The following is a 19,085-nucleotide window of genomic DNA, read 5'->3' on the forward strand; positions in this document are numbered from 1 at the left end:
ATCAAACCCATGAGTTCACACACATCTAAAATATTCAGTTTCCTGTTTGCATGAAGGTTTTAATTAAAAGCAACTTGTCGTGTATGCTTTTGGATACCTGTGTGTTACAGGCCCTGAATCAAACAGCAAATAGATCGGAATGCTTGTATTACTTCTGGAGCTCCATCTTCCTTCTGATTCCTTAAGGAAAAACACTTCATCTGTTAATTTTACTGCTTCTAACTTAGTTTTCCAGCAACGTGAGGCTCCTGTGGAGGTCAGAATGTACTGACCACTGCATAAACATGGAAAAAAAGAGGTATTTTTAAGCCCAGAACCTCACACTAACAATATTACTGCTTCAATTGCGAACATGATTCATTTCAGTCAAGGCTGCTGGAAAAAAACAATGATGGTAGTGTGCTCGGGTTGCAGGGCTAGCAAGCCAACCCATTAGCTGTTCTGAATATGTAAGGTGAAGAATTTGATGCAATCCAATGAGCGTGATCAAAGCCAAGGTGGAGAATGAGTATCCGATGTGAAAAGCTGGAGTTGACTTCTTTATCCTTTACTGCTCATTTACTTCAGTCTTTTTAAGGGGCTAATTTAAATTGCTAATTTAACCAGCAAAACAGCAGTAATTGTTTTGGTGATATGTTATTTTACCAAGAAGTGAGATGAGAGGGAATCGTTACTAGGTGAGCTGCTGTGAGAAGGGTATGGTTTTGACTTTGGCACGAGTGATTATTTGTCATGATAGCAGTCGACTTAATTAAAACACTGTCCACATACCTGGCTTGCTCTGATGGAGAATATTGTTACACAGGACAACAGAAACCTTGTTCAACATGCAGGAGAGTATGCTTAACTCACTTTCATTCTGTTTCTCCTTCCTTTGTACTATGCATTCATTATCTATCTCCTTGGGAAGAAAAGAAATCCATCCCCCCAAGCAGTGCCCTGTTGCAAAGTATGTGCTGCTGAATGATGCTGCTATTCAGTTCCAGGCTGAGTCGGGGCCTCCCAAGAGCCCTCTTTTTTCTTTACTGATGTACATCGAGGGTGGTCTCGCTTCATAGCTGTGCATATGAGCTGCAGAATAGGTCATTGAGCTCTTATTTGTGGAAACATGGGTGTGCCATGGACCGAATAGAATTAATGATGGCTTTTAGCTCAAGATACAAGGCTAAGATTATATTCTGCACGTGACCTGCTTAAGGCAGGAGAAATGGGTGTCAGAATAGAGATGGGAGCACACTCTGCTTATGAATCAATCCATCCCCGTACAGCCAAGGTTTTCATTGCAGTAACGTTTACTCACAGAGGGGTGATGAATCAAATCAATTCTTTGAAATGGTAGACAGCAGCAGGACAAGGGGAGATGGTTTTAAGTTGAGGGAGGGAAGATTTAGGTTGGATGTCAGGGAAAAGTACTTTACTAAGAGAGTGGTGAGGTGCTGAAACAGCTGCTCTGTGGATGCCCCGTCCTTCCCTGGAGGTGTTCAAGGCCAGGTTGGATGGGGCCCTGGGCAGCCTGGTCTAGCATTAAATGTGGAGGTTGGTGGCTTTGCCTTTTAAGAGGCTTTGTACAGCTCGTACAGATTGCAAAAATATCTGTGCTTATGCACATTTCTGTTACTGAATCACCCAGGGAGGAGTTTAGTAATCATTACTACATAGAAATGAAATTCATTGTTTTTAAGATGTAAGTAATGTGTCAAGGGTGCTTTCTAGTCACTGAGAGCTTGTGCTGTTCCAGTAAGAAATGCAGCAACACCCTCAGCCTGGGATCTCCAGGAGTGGCACATCTTGCTGTTCTGCATGGAATTTTTGGAATTTTAATAACAAATCCTTACTATTACATTATGAAAACAAGGGTTGTAAACACAGGAAAAAGCCTGCAGCTGTAACAGCACAAGAAGAATCATCCCAGCAACCTCTGAGCACCGCTCAATAACAACCCGACTTCTTTTGCCTGTCTTGGATGTGAGAATTTGTGGAGTTCTGTAAGGACTGAATAGAACTTTAAATGGGAATTTGTAGGTTTGGTCTGGTTTTGTTTTATCCTGAGGGGTTTTTAGCTGGTGATCTTGGATCTCGGATTTGTCTTCTGCAGGTGGGGATGATGCAGTCATCCCTGTGTGCTTGGGGTCATTGGGTTTGGAACCACAAGGCTTAGTGCTCCACATCCCTCTATGGCATCTGAGTGTTTTGCAGTGATGCTTTAACCAAAGTCCTACCTCTACTGTGTTTTTCTCATTCTTTTCTACCCCAGGGATCCTTTAGTAAATAAATAAATGCACCTTAACCCCCAGAGGAGAGGGGTGAGGGGATTTGCTATGATCCTTAATGCAGGAATGCTGACACCCATGTAGGAGATGGGTTTGGTTTTACACGAGCGTGTGCACATAAATGCACATATTTTTATTAACCAGCATGGTAATGGTTGGCCAGCTGCCTGGAAACTGTTCTAAACTGTACCCGGAGTGGGAGCTTGTGAAAAATACATTAGTGCATACGGATGGTGTGTTCTTTTAGCAGCTCTCTGCTTTCCATTCCATTATAAATATTTGCCTTGGTTCATCAGTCCTCAACAATTGCTTTACTGGCCGTCCTTGGCAAGAAGCTGACATTCAGGCTGTGTATATTTAAGCATACTGGACCACACCAGTGGTTAGGTAATTAAATCTGAAATTATTGGAGGTGGGCTGTTAATAACAAAAGCTGTTCTTAGGGATACCGCCGTCTCTTAATTTTAATCTTCTTACCTTCTCTCTCTGTCTTTGTTTCTCCCCCATCCTTCAGGTCCCAAGCCTCTGTGAAGATCTCCTCTCCTCTGTTGATCAGCCATTGAAGATTGCACGAGATAAGGTGGTAGGAAAAGACTATCTATTGTGTGACTACAACAGAGATGGAGACTCGTATAGGTGAGTTCAAGAAAGGACCAATCTGGTTCACTTTCTATATCAGAGTACTGAAGTCCCTTCTCCCTCTTATTCTCATCCAAAAAAGGGAAATTTAAATGATATTAAACTATATTAAACTCATCTTGGTGATGAATCTGGGACTGTTTCAAATCCTGTTCTCTTGAGTAAGAGAATACATCCACTGACTGTGGAAACAGTCCTAAGTGTTTCCCTGATGCAAACATCTTCATCACCTAACAACTATAGAATGCTTTGCTTTCAGACATTTGTGGTTGTGTGGCTGCTAATCTGATGACCTTTGCAGCTCAGGTCTCTGTCTGTCTGTCTCAGGAACAAGATATGTTTTATCCTAGAAACCCCAGGACTTTGTGTGTTTTCTGTACCAAGATTTGTAGTCATTCATTTAAGCCTAAAATCTGATGCTGTTATCCCATTAAAGGGCTGACACTAATGGCTTCCTCTTAGGCTTCATGTAGCACAGTTCTATCCTTGAGGACTGGAACCAATTGGATCCCCAGAACTGTGGTGTGAAATTAAATCACCTCTTGTTGTAAGGTTGTAAAATGTTTGGAATGGCTGATAAGAGAGAAAGAATTATTGGTTCGTACAAAGCAGTGTGGACTTGCCAGCTGGGAAAAGCTTCTTTCAGTTGCATTTTCAAGGGGTTGTTCTCATTTTGGACGTTCAGTGTCATTAGTTCTCAATGAAAATCTTGGCCTTAGCTTTTAGTGAAGGAAAGGAATCCCTTTCTACCAAAATAGCTCATTTATTTTGAGAACTGTAGGCGAGGACAATGAAAATATTTGAACAATATGAGCTTTAGATACTTATAATAAATTTCAAAGTGGAAAGGGCTGTAATAATACGATGAGTGTTCAGTATATTGGCAGCTGCTTTGAATGCAGTCTCTCCTTTTATGCTTTTATTCCATACCTTGCCATTAGGATGATTGTATTTCAGCGACCGATGCTTAAAGCTATTTGTTTTCCTTTTTCCACTGCCTGTCTTTTGTTAATGTCTGTAGTGTCGGTGCCATGGTTCCAAATACTTTCATAAAGAATTACAGAGCTTGTCCAGAAGCCTCTATGAACATTGCATCACCTGGCTTTTGCTCTTTTCTCTTAACCAAGGCTGCTACGCCATGAAGTAATGAACACCATCCATCTTCTGTCCTGAGTTAACAGCTCAGCCGTTCCACCTCCTCCTCTGGTTCCGATTAGAGGCTTACATCTTGCGCTCCCTTTCTGGTTTGGTGTAATAGCTTACATTTCTAGTGCTAACAATTGGGGCTGCTTTGCAGTAGGAGTTTAGCTTTCCTTTGCTTTGAGGTGGTGATTTATGTTCATTTGGCCAGAAAGTTTCAAGAAAATTATTCCAGAAAATATTATGACTTTTTTATTCTTTGGCTCAGACCATCATTGCAGACACAGGTAAGATTATGAAGGGTTGTAACGTAGTTGGTTTTGATCACTTTGAGTTGCAGGAGAGGTACTTAACTAAACTGAAAGCACATCTGTAGATGATTGATACAGAGAACATGCTGAGATTCATTTTGCCCTGTTAGCGTGAGGAGCAGACTGCTAATGGATGTGGAGTTTGACAGTGCATCTGGGTTATGGCCATCTGTAAATGACAGAGAGCTTTTCTAAGTATATCCTCTATTACAGTGGGCCGGGAGGTAAGAAAGTCTCTAAGGTGAAGCATCTGCTTGTGTTCCAAAGGGTACTATCCTAACGCTGAAATCTTCTCCAGGCCATCACAAGATGTATGTGCACAGCTGCATCCTTTCTGCCACATGCAAGAGGATGGAGCGTACCACAGATGATGTATTTCTTGTGGGTCCTTCACGAGATGTTTTCTCCCCAAGGCCGTGATGTGTTTCTGTCAGTCTCTTTGGATCTTTTTTAGGCTGTTGGCATGAGCATCTATTGCCAAGAGGCTCAGCAAAATGGAGAAGGCACTTGTTACATAACTAATAACACTCACCCCTCTCCATTCCCCAACAGCCCATGTTAAATTACTGCATTTGGAAGCCCTTTCTTTAAGGTTAGTTTCATGCTTGCCTCTGAAATTTGCTTAGTTGCTTCTCTACCGAATAGGTACTTAAATAGCGACAAGGAAGCAGGAGAACTTATTACATAATGAGATTTCAGAAAAGGTATTTCATTTCTTTGTAGTGAATAGCCATGATGTATTAATTGTTGGCCTTAAAGAAGGCTGTGCTTTCTCTAAGGCTTTTGCTTCAAGTGTTCTGGATTGAAGTGATTCTCCCTTCTGGAACTGATTGACCTCAGCTCTGTTTCACAAAGTAAATTCCTTCCTTCAACAGAAGGCAAAAGCCTTTGAAAACCAGGCAACATGAACATGTGCATGTGTTGATCCAATCCGTGCCTGTGTTCAGATAATGTTATTCATACCTCATAAATTCTGTAGTTGTTACTGGGAAGTGGCTCTTGCACTAATGTAATCAATTAGACCAGAATTGGAAGAGTGTGTTATACTTCTAAAAGCTTTTGAGGTTTTCAGAACCACACGCTAGATGAGAAGCCAACAAGAAGGGCTGCAGTCACCTGCAGAATGCTGCATCCCCAATTACTGCACGCTTTGAACTAAGCTTCAGTTTTCTTCTCTTGGAGACTTTGCATTTCTTTTAATACAAATCCAAGGATTTGAAGGTGTTCAGTGGACAGTTGAGGCTCATATGAATTCTGCTTCCTCACTGGGAATCAAGCTTCATAGGCCTTTTTTGAGCAGCTTTACAGTTTGACTGGGTGGCAGCTTTGAGAAAAGAAAGGGATGTTTGTCCATTCTGATGATAACCTCACCTGTTTCATGGGGCATCATTCAAGGAGTTTAATATCCTAATTGCTGAGCTGCTCACAGTTCACTCCTTCTTCGTATTAAGGAACGTGATTTTCTTTGTGTTGGCATGGATCAGACCACAAAGTACATCCTGGAGTCTCTCTTGGATCTTCATACATCAGTAGTTTCACGTTTCATCATATTATCACACTGCTGCTTATGCGATCAGCCTCTTATGTGTATCTGCTTGTAGGCAGTTCTCTGAGTGCTCCTGTAATAAAAGGAAGGTTTGGGGGCATATCAAAAGGCAGTGGAATCCACATTGTGAAAGCAACATTTTCTTTTTCAATATACGGAACTTCAAGGTCTCTGACTCTGTCCATACATTCCCATTCAGAGTATGTTTGATCAGCCCATTAAATGGAATCCTTATGGGGGATTTGGTGCCAACAACACTGAAGCCTGTTAACTGAAACAAAAAACATTCTCTTTTAGGGAAATGAGAGGTCTGACTTTTGAAATGTAAGTGCCCTTGTCCATCTGTCTTTCTTCAAATAGCCTCCATTAAAGCTTTGAAATGTGTCGTGAGTGCTTTTCCATGAAGCAGAAGAAAACATTATGGGCTTGTGTTATGAATTTTGTTTTAGGTGAAGCTGCTTCTGGCTCCAACTATAATGGGTTGAAAATGCCATGGTCTGCTTGCTAGAAAGACACAGTTGCTGGCCTTCCCTTCAGCACCATCCCAGCAGCCTGCAAAAGAGATCTGAGCACAGAACCTGAGAATGGCTTGTGTTGGAAGGGATGCTCAGTATCATGTAGTTCCAATCCTACCTGCCGTGGATGGGGTTGCCACCCACCAGATCTTGCCACCCACCAGATCATGCCACTGTCTTATTTCTCACCATTTTGGATGCAGAAGCTTCCACCAAGTGTACCTGTTGGCAGTTAAGAGATCTTACTAAGGGGTCTAGCAACCCCTATAAGTTCATAAATGTTTATTACCTACTTTTACCCTGCACTACGAACTCAGTTGCTCTTTGTCTTACTTATGTGCGGATAAGGATCATAAGGACAGATAAGGATCTGCCACACTTAAGGAAACAAAGCGTGAAGGGGCTGCTGATCTGATCACAAACCAATCTGTCAGAGGTGGGAAACTGAAGCTTTTTACAAGCATCTGGTATTTCAAGTCTCATTTATCTCCATCTTGCATCATTTCCTCTAAGAATCTCCTTTAAATAATCGCAGTTAAATTTTCTCCAAGTTCTTCTACTTCACACAGTGTAATTCTCATTTTCAGGTGCCATTCTTAATCCATTCTCAGTAACAGAAATGTAATTTGCACTTTGTGTATTTCCACTGTGCCTTCAGCATTGATTCTGTGCTCGTCCTCCTGGATCTCTTTGGCCTAAGCTGGCTTTTAGCTTGCTGCCCAATGGGTGCAGGTGTCCTATTTGGGAGCCTTACCTTTTGAGGGATTTTTTTGCAGATCTCTTCTGGATTTCAGCAGGCTGGATAGGTAAATAAATGTCAGCCATCTTCTCCAACCCAAGTGAGTTTTAAACACCTATTTAACATTGAGAACCACCAGCTGAAGCACGTTGCCCTGGGTGGATGTGACACGGTGATTTAGCTCTTCCTGATGTCTCACCTATTTGTCAGGAGGGGAGGGGTGAAATGCTATGAAATCACAAGGGCAGCATGAAGCAGAGCCTGTTACTTTGTGCTTTGCATTAAACATGTCAAAACGAGTTACTTTTCAGAGAAACGAATAACAAATGGCTACTGAGAAAAAAGCCCTTAAGTATGGACTGCATTAAGACCTAGCGCTAGTCTACTGGAGTATTCTGTAAACTGAGTAGGCAGAAGGTGGAGGTACCTTTTCTTTGACTAGCAGTGATAGATGTAGGTTGGTTATCCCCAGGGGAAATGAAGAGGAGAATGCAAGTTTGCAGAAAGGGAGTTATAAAAGTCTCGAGCAGATGGGCAAAGGGTTCCATTAATCTTTTAATACCACATCTTTCATTAGGAGCGCAAAATCTCTTCCACACCTGCAGAAATCATACAATAAAAACTCGGAGCTTTAACAGACCCTGTTAAACCCTGTGTGTTGTTCAAATGTTTTCCTACCGCTGTGCTGAAAGACGGGTTTTATTTGAAGGCAAAACTTTTGGACCTTAATTGTAGACAGCAAAGTCTGGCTTATGTATTGTGAGGTACCAAACAAGCTGCACAATGTATCTGTATTTGCACGGAAATCATTTTTAAATACCTGATGTGCAACGGCTGAGGCTGAACCTTTGAATATTTGCGAAGGAGCAGATACAAACCCAGGTATAGCTATTTATATAGCAGAAATACAAAGGATGCTGACTGCTGTAGGATTGGTCAGACCCACCACTCTGACCTCTCCTGAGTTTCCATGTTGTCTAACTCTGCTTTCCTTGTCTCCTTTGCAGATCACCGTGGAGTAACAAGTATGATCCTCCCCTGGAAGACGGTGCCATGCCATCTGCTCGCCTGCGCAAGCTGGAGGTGGAAGCCAACAATGCCTTTGACCAGTATAGAGACTTGTATGTCAGTTCTACCATACACAGCCCTCTACTTTCTTTGTTTCCTACAGCAGGCGTGCATTACGTGTATTGGTCTGAAGTGCAGCACCTCTGAGGGTGGCATGACTGTGTATAGTGGAGGCAGAAGGGTAGGCAGCAGCTGATCTTCTGCTGGGGAACATATCGCCTATGATTTCATGTCAGGAAAACATGATCCACTTTGCCAGCTGATGCTAACGGCAGAAGCTGAAGTGCTTTCTTGGCTCTCTCATCTCTTGAATAGATTAATGGCATCTTTGTCCTGAAATGACTGTGTTCTCTTTGATCTTGACTAAGTTCAGTCCTAAAGCATCTGCATTTTCTGTTCCCTCAAGACAGTTCTCTCTCAAAATACCTACCTGTGCAGCAGAAACTTGTATGTCTTGTCAGATTGCACGTGTTAATTCTGAGATGTGGCAGTGCTGTGGGGAGTCAGTACTTCTGTAAAGACCATTCTCTGATAGTTGTATTTTAGGCCTTGTCTTGTTAAAGCGATGTAAAGGGAAGGAATGGGAGGTTTGCAGTTACTCTTCAGGTGCAGAAAGGACCCAGACCAGTAGGTTTTTTTGTTCATTAAGATGAAAATGAGTAGCTTTCTGGAACAGAGATTGAATCCCTCTGTGATCACTAACCATGAAGTCACAGCTGGATACAATAACTCCTCTAAAGAAGTTTCATTTCCAGAAAGGAAAGCTCAGTGTACAGCCTGCCCTCAGACTCGGTGAATCTGCCGATCCCTGCTCAGCATGGGGTACAATAGTAGCATTAATATATTGTATGGAAGTAAAAGGAAAGATTTGATCAAATTTCATCTTTCAGTCAGCCAGTCCAAATTTGGCAGGCAATACATTGTGAGAGGGATACAGGGGGGATTGCTCACAAAGACCTCATTCTTGTGGCACCAGCCAGAAATGACTGAGGCATTATGGCTTGCAGTACAGACTAGATAAGAGCATCAGTCAGCAGAGCACACTCTGATGCATGTTAGGATCTCAAAAAGGTGTCAGAAAAAGAGGAAAAGAGTGGCTTACGTTTTGCTGAGTGGTGTGAAAATTGTAGTATTTTTGGGAAGAATTTGCAAAGTTAGGGAAACTTAACCCAACCACTTGAAGGGCTCCTAGTGCTTGGAATTGGAAGTGATTTGTACTCCACATACAAGAGAGGTCTGGATAGAAACATGAGTTTGTTCTTATAGTTGGACTCTGCCGTTTCCTTAACAATTGGATTTGGTATTTTGACAGCAAAAGCTTAATTTTTACTTGGGGATCGAAGGGGGGAAAAAATGAGGTGGGGGTAACAAGTGCCAGCTTTTCACACTTCTGCTGCCAGCAGGTCAGGTTGGGAATGGCTGTAACAATTACTAGCATAACAGCTGCTATAATCACATGGGAGCCCAAAATGTGGGGAAGCTTGTAGTGGGAAGAAGATGGCAATTGCTCTGATGTCATTTCCATGAACTGCTGAAGCTGGAAATTAACCATATATCCCCACTGCAAAGGTCTGAGTGTTGTTGATTCGGGGTGTCACTAGCCTTCTGGTTTGGTTTTTAGACATTCATTCACATAGAACACCATTCTCCTCTGTGCTCAAATTTCATATAATGAACGTTTCTGCTAGGTGTTTCAAAGCACTTTGAAGCTTTGTTTCTTAGCCCTGCTGGGCTGACCCGCTGACTCTTGTACTTGCACTTCTCCAGGCAGAAAGACATTGCACTGTATGGGCTTGTTGATTGTAGGGCTGGAGGAGGAAGATTGTATGCAGAGGTGAGTTCAGGCTGCCAAAGCAATTTGTGTTAATTGCACCAGAAGAGCCTGAGCACAAGGAAACCAAGTTTAAAAACAACAACAAAAGCAAACCCAGCCAACAACCTGCAGCATACATGTTTGTCTGGCATTGGATGGCAGCCTGCAGGTGGGTGTGAGAAGGTTAGGATGAATAACCTTCGCTTGAGACAAAATACTGACCATAATAAAGGGAACAGAGCATTTCCTACCCTGGCCTAAATTAGTACGTTGGAAGTACTTGTTTCTGAGATGTTACTCTGCATGGTGCTCAGCTTTAGAATATATCCTAGAGCAGCCATTCCAGCAGGGAGCGGAAGAGGAGGATGTTTACTTTCCAAAGAAAAATAAGTACTGTAGAGAATATGTGCTGTTCCCACTCAGCTCTCAGCAAGCAGTCCAAGCTTCCTCTGGATTATCTCCCTTTTTACCTTCATGCACAGTAAGTGATAATATCTCACAGAGTTCATTTTGAACCTCTTCCAAAACCTCAGATAGTTTCAGCTTTTCCTCGTGTCGGTCCCATTTGGCCCACATAACCATTCCTTTCTAGTTTTCTGTTGTAATCAGGTGTGGTTAAGTATCCACCTACATCTAGTGAGTCATCAGCATGGATCTGCCATTTCCCAAGGGGTTGACACCTGCTAGCGTGGGTGGTTTGAGGAAAGCAGCCTGTTGTGCATTTGTTAACAATCGGCGTGAAATAATCCATTCGAATTTATTTGCTGGTGGTGTATGTTTGAGTTTTGCCCCCTAAAAGCTTATTGAGCAGCACATGGGGTGACTGCAGCCTGACAACAACTTTGGAGGAGTCTTGTAGAGCCCAACAGAATAGTTTCAAATCATTAAGGCTTGAGAAAAGCTTTCCTGGGGCGTGGAAGCCTCAATGCTGTTATTTCCTCTTAACATCACTAGGCTGCCCACCTTTTATTTCTGGAAGCATATTCGTGTCTCCTTGGGTTGAAGAGGTGTTATGCTCATATATATTTTGCACTCACAACAAGCACGTTTCTCAGTTTGACCAAAATGCATGTCACTTTCCTCCCCCCCCCAAAAACAACAACTTTAAGTTTGATCTCCTGCTGCCAGGTTTAACTCAGCCGCTGCCTGAAGCTAATGCCCTGGTATGTTTTTGTTCAGCGGGTTATTATTCCCAGATGGAAGCCTAATATCTCATACCATTCAGTTAGGGCTTTGGCTTTTCCACTTCCAGTATCGTGAAGATAATTTCTTCAAACACATGGTTGTAATTTATTGCCTTTTGCTTTGACGTGTGTGTGCGCGCAATTGATTGAAATCAAAGCATAATGAGGACCAGGGCGGCTGGGTGAATCTATTTGAGATTCTGCATTCTGTTGTTTTGGGTTGGAGATAATCAGTGCTTTAATTAAGTAATCTAATCGCTCTTTGTTGTCTGGAAGAAATCGTTTCTGAAGTGATTAAATAGACCTCCCTGGGGAAGGACGCTGCTGCAAACAGGGTGATTTTTGGCAACTCCAGACTAGTTTAGTAGGTGCACATACACTTAGAGAGCTGTTCTTACCTCTTCATTTCTTGAATTTCTTAGTGGTTTTGATTTTTAACAGCTGTACCAAAAAAAACCACCCCAACAACAAAATACCTTCTCATGTTGATCATTCAGCTTCTGTAAATGTTTTTATTGATTAAGACTCTGAGTTATTTCAGCCTTGAAGCCTTGAACTTCTGCTTCTGTCTTTGTTTAGATGTTGATCCATTTTCAATTTGTTATGTTAGGGCTCTGGATGAGGAATTTAATGGGAGTGGAAGGAGGTCTGGGAGAGGATTGACCTCTAAAATATGTCTTTTATTGTGCATAATCCTCTTGTTATTGAATTTTGGATTGGAATTGTGTCTGAAGTGGAGGTAAAAACAAGCTGGCACCTCACCTTATAACTTTCAGAGTGCTCCGTTTATTCTTATTGGTGTTTGATGTCACTGCACAGGCTGGTTTATTTCCTCTTTGGGGATCATAGAAGTAGAATCATAGGGAGAATAGGGATGTCTTATTGTGGATCAACTCTGGGGCTCTGTGCTGTCATCTCTACCACTGAGTGTCTTCAAGTGCTGGAGCTCTGGGTAGCTTTCCCCTTTTTAGGTGTTCTTATGTTTTTTGCCTGATCTGACTCCGAGATCCTCCAAGTGGATTTCATTCATTGGAGTTTGAAAATATTTTCAGAGTCACAGAATGGCCTGGGTTGAAAAGGACCACAATGATCATCTCATTCCAACCCCCTGCTATGTGCAGGGTCACCAACCAGCAGCCCAGGCTGCCCAGAGCCACATCCAGCCTGGCCTCAAATGCCTCCAGGGATGGGGCATTTTGCACTGCTGGCAAGGTTGGTAGCAATTACTTTATTTACCAAGTTGATCCAATTTGACTCATTTTGCACATGGAGAAGTGCTGATTCCACCACACTGATAGCAAAGGAGCAGATGGAGGAGGTGAAGCTTACGACTGGGTTCGGCACAATCCAGCTTCCAGCTCTCCAAGGGACCAGGCAGCTGCACACCCTCTCTGTAAGCCTTCTGTCTGTGTTTAGATGTAAACCTACTTCGCCTAAACTGAAAACCCATGGAAAGCTTTGAAGTGACTTTATTGCCATTAGCTCACTGTTCCTCATTAATGGTTACTAGCCCTTTGTGCTGGCTTTCTCTTGGGCTCAAGAGTCGCTGTGGTTTGCACAGCGAGGGCCATACAGATTGAATCCAGATGCATTTGTTATGCATCCTAGCACTAAGGAAACCTGACTTTCCATCTCACTGCTGGCTGGGCTTTTGCACAATAGGGTGTGACATCAGGATTATGTCATCTGTGAGATTCTTGCCTCTGGGTTATGCTGATAAGTACAAGATGAAGGCTCATAAGACAAACCTAAACTGCCAAGATGTTCACTGCTTTAATGTTTGTGTGCTTTTAAAATTAAAGCCATGTTATTTTCCCAAGGAAAATTGTGTTTAGATATAAGAGTAAACAGAAGAGCAGTGTTGGGATCCCTTCCTTAGCTCACCCATAACCAGCTCAAAACTCAAAGCAGCACCAAAGCTGGAGTTGTTATGCATTACAAAGGTTAAGGTGAACTTAGAAGAGGAAAGCATTAAGCACACTGTCATGCTGTGCAAACTAAATTAGTTGTTTTTCATCCAATTCCTTTTTTCTTTGGGTGCCTCATTTTGGAGCTTATCTGCACAGGCTGCATTCTTATCTTCTGAATCTGAGGTTTTCAGAGGAGGAGGAGGTTTTTCCCTTGAGTTCCCACGGTTCCCTATGATTACATAAAGTCTGAGCACAAGAGGGACAGCTTGTGTTAGGAAACCAGCACAGTCACAAATGTATGGAGTTCAAAGGATGGAACAAGCATTAGCCATCTTGCAGCATATCTGATAGATGCATATTTGAAGGAAGAAGCTGCATGTGATCTGTAGCCTGCTCAGGCTTTGGCACACTTAGTACATGACACACAAGACTTGTGTTGCTGTCTTCTCCCTTCCTACCCATCCAGGAATTGTAGCTGGCAGCCTCTGCAACGTGTCAGACTGTTGGCTGATGAAGCAGTGCAGAATGTGCTGCTCCAACGGATGGGCACGGGTGAGAGATTTATGAGCATTTAGTGCTTCCTGGCAGGTAATGAGCCAGTTCCCCCTTTGGACATGCTACAAAGTGACCCATTGTCTTGATTATTAGGTGGAGCTGTTTCCAGGTGACTTCTCAAAAGGGATTTGGTCTGTAGTTTCCATCTTCTAAGAGCAGTTGGATGGTAAGGAAGGTGTGAGCAATGCAGGTTTTTGTTTTTTTATATAATGAAAGGCACTAGAAAGCACGAAATCCAAGGTCCTGGGGGATGTTTAGCCTTCAGGATCCCATTGTCTGGGAACTGTTTGCAGAGTTCTTGCACTTCACAACTCTGCTTCACAGTTTGAGTCATCCCACCACGGTCCAGATGTGTGCTTTTAAGTACAACTGGCATTGAAGTTACACATACCTAACAAGATTGGTATGTTTGCTCCAGGGACTTTTGCACCTGTGTATGCTGGAAAGAATTTCTGTAAAATACCTGTGCAGAGTCCACGGGCATAATTTGGGCTGCGTTCATAAACTGCGGGGGGAAAAAAACAGCTGGTGTGAATACACAAACATTTTACCTTCCGCACTGTAAGTATTTAGGTAACATTCTTTATGTGTTACATGGTTGAACCCCTGGGACCAAGGAGGGAGAGGTGAATTCTCAATCACTTGTATGCAGGCCAGCAGGAAAGGTGTTAGTTCTGGTACCAGCCTGGTCTTTTAATAGAGAATAGGCTCTTGAGCATCATTACTAGAAAGCTGGAGTAGGGATGCAGGCAGTGAAATTATTTAGTGACAGCTGCTGTCCTAAAGACTTTTCCCCCCCTGACTTGAGCTACATGGCTGCAGGTGATTGGAACAGACACCTCAGCAGTGTTTTGGATTTGGCAGGGAGAGAACTGCTGAAATTGCCCACTTCCTTCATGTTTCTCTTGCTGTTTGTGTTTGAAACAATAGGGTGCAGGCACAGAGGAAGGACTGGGGGGAAGTTGTACCAAGTCACATGGCAGTAGTGTCATGTGTTTTAATAGGAGCTGAGGTTTCTCCTTCCTCACCTCATCATGTTTTTGGGTTGCTATTAGACACTTGCTTCTCTGGTTGTGACCCAGTCATTGTCACTGCAGTAAAAAACAACTTGTAGGTGAACACTCAATACATCCCCCCCTTTTTTTAAGGTAGGTTTCTAAGTCTGAATAAGGACATTTCCCTTTCCATGCTGAACTTGTGCAGTTGGAAGAAGTATCCATGCAACCTTGAGAAAATATATTACTTCTTTGCAAGAGCCAGCTTGAAGCGCTGCACCTCTTTTGAAGGTTTGCGTGGCCCATCTGAGATCCCACTATTGGTACTTTGGCATCAGGGTTTTGTTGCTGTGAACAGTCCTAAGCCAGCTACAAAAACCCACCCACTGCCTTTGGCACTCAGTTCCCTACTGGAAGACTCACAAGTGTTTTTATGGATGAATGATTTGGTTCTGGAGTGTAACTGAGAGTCAAGGCTTCTTTTTATTGCCGTGTGATGGAAATTCATTTTCTCAACATTCATTTATAAGGCTTCTGGGAAGCAGAATGCTATCGGGAAGGTTATGGTGTCTTTCCTGATGTGTTCCTTAGTGGTAACGTTATGAATCTGTCCTATACCAAGGAATCAGTCAGGTCCCTCTTGAAGTCACCGCTTTGTTCTGGCCACAGCTTCTGTCTGATGGATACAGCTCAGGTTCCTTAAACAAATTTCCATCCTGCATCTCCACCCTCTGGAACTTCAAACACTTCATAAAGCTTTGGATCACTCTTAGCTTAAATACTTTCCTTTCTTCTTGCGTTCGTAAAGTAGGTCAGCCCTAAGTGTGACATTTTTTGTGCAAAACAGCTTTTTCCAGGAGCTCTGTGGTTGATGAGCAGCGGATATAGAGCTGAAGTGTTTGATCACGGCTTTAGAGCTAGAATTGGTTTTGAGTGAAATGCTAGACTGAATTTTGCAGAGGAAATAAAGCGAGGGGTTATGTTGGGCTTATGGCTTTCAGTCACCTTCTTGGGCAGCCACATAAAAGGTGGTTATACTGGAGGTGAATGAGCACTGGCTGTCCTCAGAGCAGGTGGTAGCATTAGCATGGTGACCTCTTGCTGAGCAATAGAGGGCTGTGAGTGATGGCATAAATATCTATATAATATCTATATTTTATCTATAAAACAAAATTTCTGTTGTTCCCTTAATTTTGCTGTAGGGAAAGGTAGGATCTGGCCCAAAGAGATGGAAGCTTTTAGTAAATATATATATGTATATTTCAATCATAGTTGAAGGGGTTTCTTGGAGATAACCCAACCTTCTTGCAGCAAATGTAGCTTTAAATCCCCACCAATCTACCTGTCATCCCATTTTCTATTATGCAGCAGCCAATTAACCTGTCTTACTTCTTAATTTCAAGGTTTCAAGGGACGTTCCCCCCTCCAAACATGACTTTCTTGGCTTTAAATAGTCTTCAGAAATCTCCCTTCAGTGCATTTGCAGCATGAGGACTCTAAAAAATGTCTTCTTTTCTGTAGCTTTTCTCCCCATGAAGGAGGAATGAGTGGAATGGTTGTGGACTGATGAGACACAGAGAAAGCTTTGGGTCATATTCATCCCAGCGTGCCTTGGATTCATGATGGTTCAATCACCCAGTGCCCATATACTGTGTCAAAGCGACTTCAATGAAGTAGCACATTAGTATTTAAAACAATATTAATGCTATATTTGATTCATTAAATATACAAAGGCAAGTTAAAGCATTTCCATGTGTGCGCTGTTAGTTCTGGCGGGGGGTTCTTCAGATGATTTTATGTGGTTTCAGACAACATTTTAGCACATTCTTAAAATACCCACAAAAGCCTTTATGTAAAATCTCATAAAGGTGAACCACATAAAAATCATTTCTTCTTTTTTTTTTCCTGTTTCATGTCATTAGGATCAAAGTACAGTAGGTAAGAATGAATTTCCCAAAGCCTTGTTTTGGTCTCTCTCTTAATTAATGTTTCATGCTCGTAGCAAGCTCATAAAGTGGGTAATAGGGAAACTCTGTATACATGGTAATGTTCTCAGAGGCTTCCAGTTCATTTTGAGTTAATTCACTTATTCCTTATATTAATATTTTAAGCAAACTTGCTGTGGAAGTGGGCAGTGCTTTGGGCTCCCTGGCCTTTGGTTCAAGCCCTTCTGTCAAAGGAAGCATCAGAACTTAACATCAGAACCAGAACTTAGTTTGCTGAGGTCCTGAAATTCCTGTTAACTGCATTAACCAAAATCCACTTGTGAATTCCCCTGGGGACATAAAAAGGGTGTTTGTTGGTTTGTTAGGTTCAAATTGCCTGCTGGAAGTCTGGCTTCAGCACGCCTGCAGAGCACAGGGCTTTCCTTTAAAGGCAGTGCCTTAACAAATGTCACGGGACAGTGCTGTGTGTGGTTGTTTCTTCAATTATACAGTTACGCATGCACACAGTTGAAAAGAATCAGGGCTGTTTTGGTGACTCGGCCTTCCAACAGCATGCTGGACCGGTCTGTAGACGCAGATCAAGTGTTCAAAGCAACATAGGTTATTTGCAATACATTCCTGATGTTTTTTTGCCCAGCTTGTGGAAGATGATGGGTTGGTTTTCCTGAACCTGCAGCACTTTGATATGCCAAGCCCAAAATGCACAGTGAAATCACATCTGAAGTGCCATTAACAACTGCCAGGCTCGTGTTTAGAAAGGAGGGGAGCACGAAGGTGGGAGGCTCCAACACGTTTTTCATGTTGGCGATGCTTCCCTTTCTTGATGGAGAGGAGAAACTTGCAGCCACTTGAAGATCTTTGTGATCATGTTGCTTGTATAGCAAGAAGCAGGAATACAGAGCACCAGTGCTAGAAAGCAGCTGAGTTCTGCACGTGTCATTGCTTTGTTAGTTTTCTTAGTATACACCTTGTGCTACCAGAAACGTGAGGTTGAGGTGGTTTAGCTTGTTGTCTGTTGTATGCTGTATCTGAAGCTGGAGTATGATGTGAACCTAGACAGCATCCCTTTGTTCATGAGGACTTTGGTTTCAGTTCAGCTGCGTTTGCAGTCAGTAAGTCAGCATCACCCAAACTCTTAAGATAGCAGCATAAAGCTGCTACTTGCTCCCTTTCGTCTTAATTAGCAGACTGTGATATAAGGAACTTCCAGACTTGCTCAATGGAGAAAGAAAAAGAGGAAAAGGATTCAAAAACTGTAAAAAATAAAGCCTTACTCAGCCTGCTTTGTAGCCTGTGCTTTCACCAGCTGTTATAGTTAATTGGAATCAGAGGGACTGTTTGCTAAAGTACTGTAGAAATGTGCAGCTTGCTCTGTTTCTCACTAGACTTTTATTTTCCTTTAGAGAAATACACGGTCTTGTTGCAATTAAAATCTGTGTATCATAAAATTATGTCAACTGCTTTGTTTCTAGGTATCTAACCATTGAGACTGGGCCGTCTTACAATCAAAAGATCTTTGTTAAGATGTAGAGGTTCTGCTTATATAAGATGATTATCTGACTCCAGCTTGGATCCTGCTTTCTGTTAACACGCCTATTGGATTGCATCCTGCAGGTATTTCGAAGGTGGAGTCTCCTCTGTCTACCTCTGGGATCTGGATCATGGTTTTGCCGGTGTGATCCTCATTAAGAAAGCTGGAGATGGATCAAAGAAGATTAAGGGATGCTGGGATTCCATCCACGTGGTGGAGGTTCAGGTACAGCCTCTGGGGCAGCTGATATTCCTAAGTGAAAACAAAACCCAGTTAATTCCAGACAATTAACGAGCACAGGTGTTCCACTGAACAATGCAATATTGTGTTCGGGGCTGTAAACTTCTTTCCCCTGTTAATTTTGAAAATTCCCCGAAGCAATTTGGATAGAGATAAGTCAGGCCTGTAATCAAAAAGAATCCCAGAAGAATTGAAGGTATGTTGCTTTCTGTACTTGCGATCCTGAGATGATTTTTTTTCCCCCCTCTTAAGAAACATAAAGGTTTACAGATAAATATCACTAATTAGGTAATAAAAACGAGGTAACGGGAGGTTAAATTGCTCCAGCAAGATTTTGCTTTTGGAGAACTGGGAAAATAGGCAAACTTGTGCTTGTTTTTAATAGGCAGGCTGTGCCCTGTAACTGCAGTTACATGCATCTGTCCTTTTACTCGTGGAGCCTCTGTGCTCAGCCACCTTGTGTAGTTTCTGGAGGGTTTGTAACCTTTTGTGTTTTTCCTTTTTCCTCCCTTTTGCAGGAGAAATCCAGCGGCCGTACTGCTCATTACAAGCTGACCTCCACAGTGATGCTGTGGCTGCAGACTAATAAAACTGGTTCTGGTACCATGAACCTTGGCGGGAGCCTTACCAGACAGGTACGCCTGCATACTGCGCCGGTGCACATTGCAGACCCTGCATGCCTT

The 19,085-nt window shown here is 42.6% G+C and overlaps 1 protein-coding gene across 1 annotated transcript in view; it reads left to right on the forward strand.

Moving 5' to 3' along the window:
- Positions 1-19,085, forward strand: part of CAPZB (capping actin protein of muscle Z-line subunit beta) — a 48,340-nt gene that overhangs the window by 18,624 nt on the left and 10,631 nt on the right. The window contains exons 3-6 of the mRNA XM_015882316.2: positions 2,785-2,906; positions 8,168-8,281; positions 18,246-18,387; positions 18,921-19,037. Of these exons, the coding sequence (XP_015737802.1) occupies positions 2,785-2,906; positions 8,168-8,281; positions 18,246-18,387; positions 18,921-19,037 (495 nt within the window). The remainder of the gene's footprint in view (positions 1-2,784; positions 2,907-8,167; positions 8,282-18,245; positions 18,388-18,920; positions 19,038-19,085) is intronic.

This window comes from Coturnix japonica, chromosome 9 (assembly GCF_054131305.1).
Source record: "Coturnix japonica strain WE chromosome 9, WE-NBRP24, whole genome shotgun sequence".
NCBI lineage: Eukaryota > Metazoa > Chordata > Aves > Galliformes > Phasianidae > Coturnix > Coturnix japonica.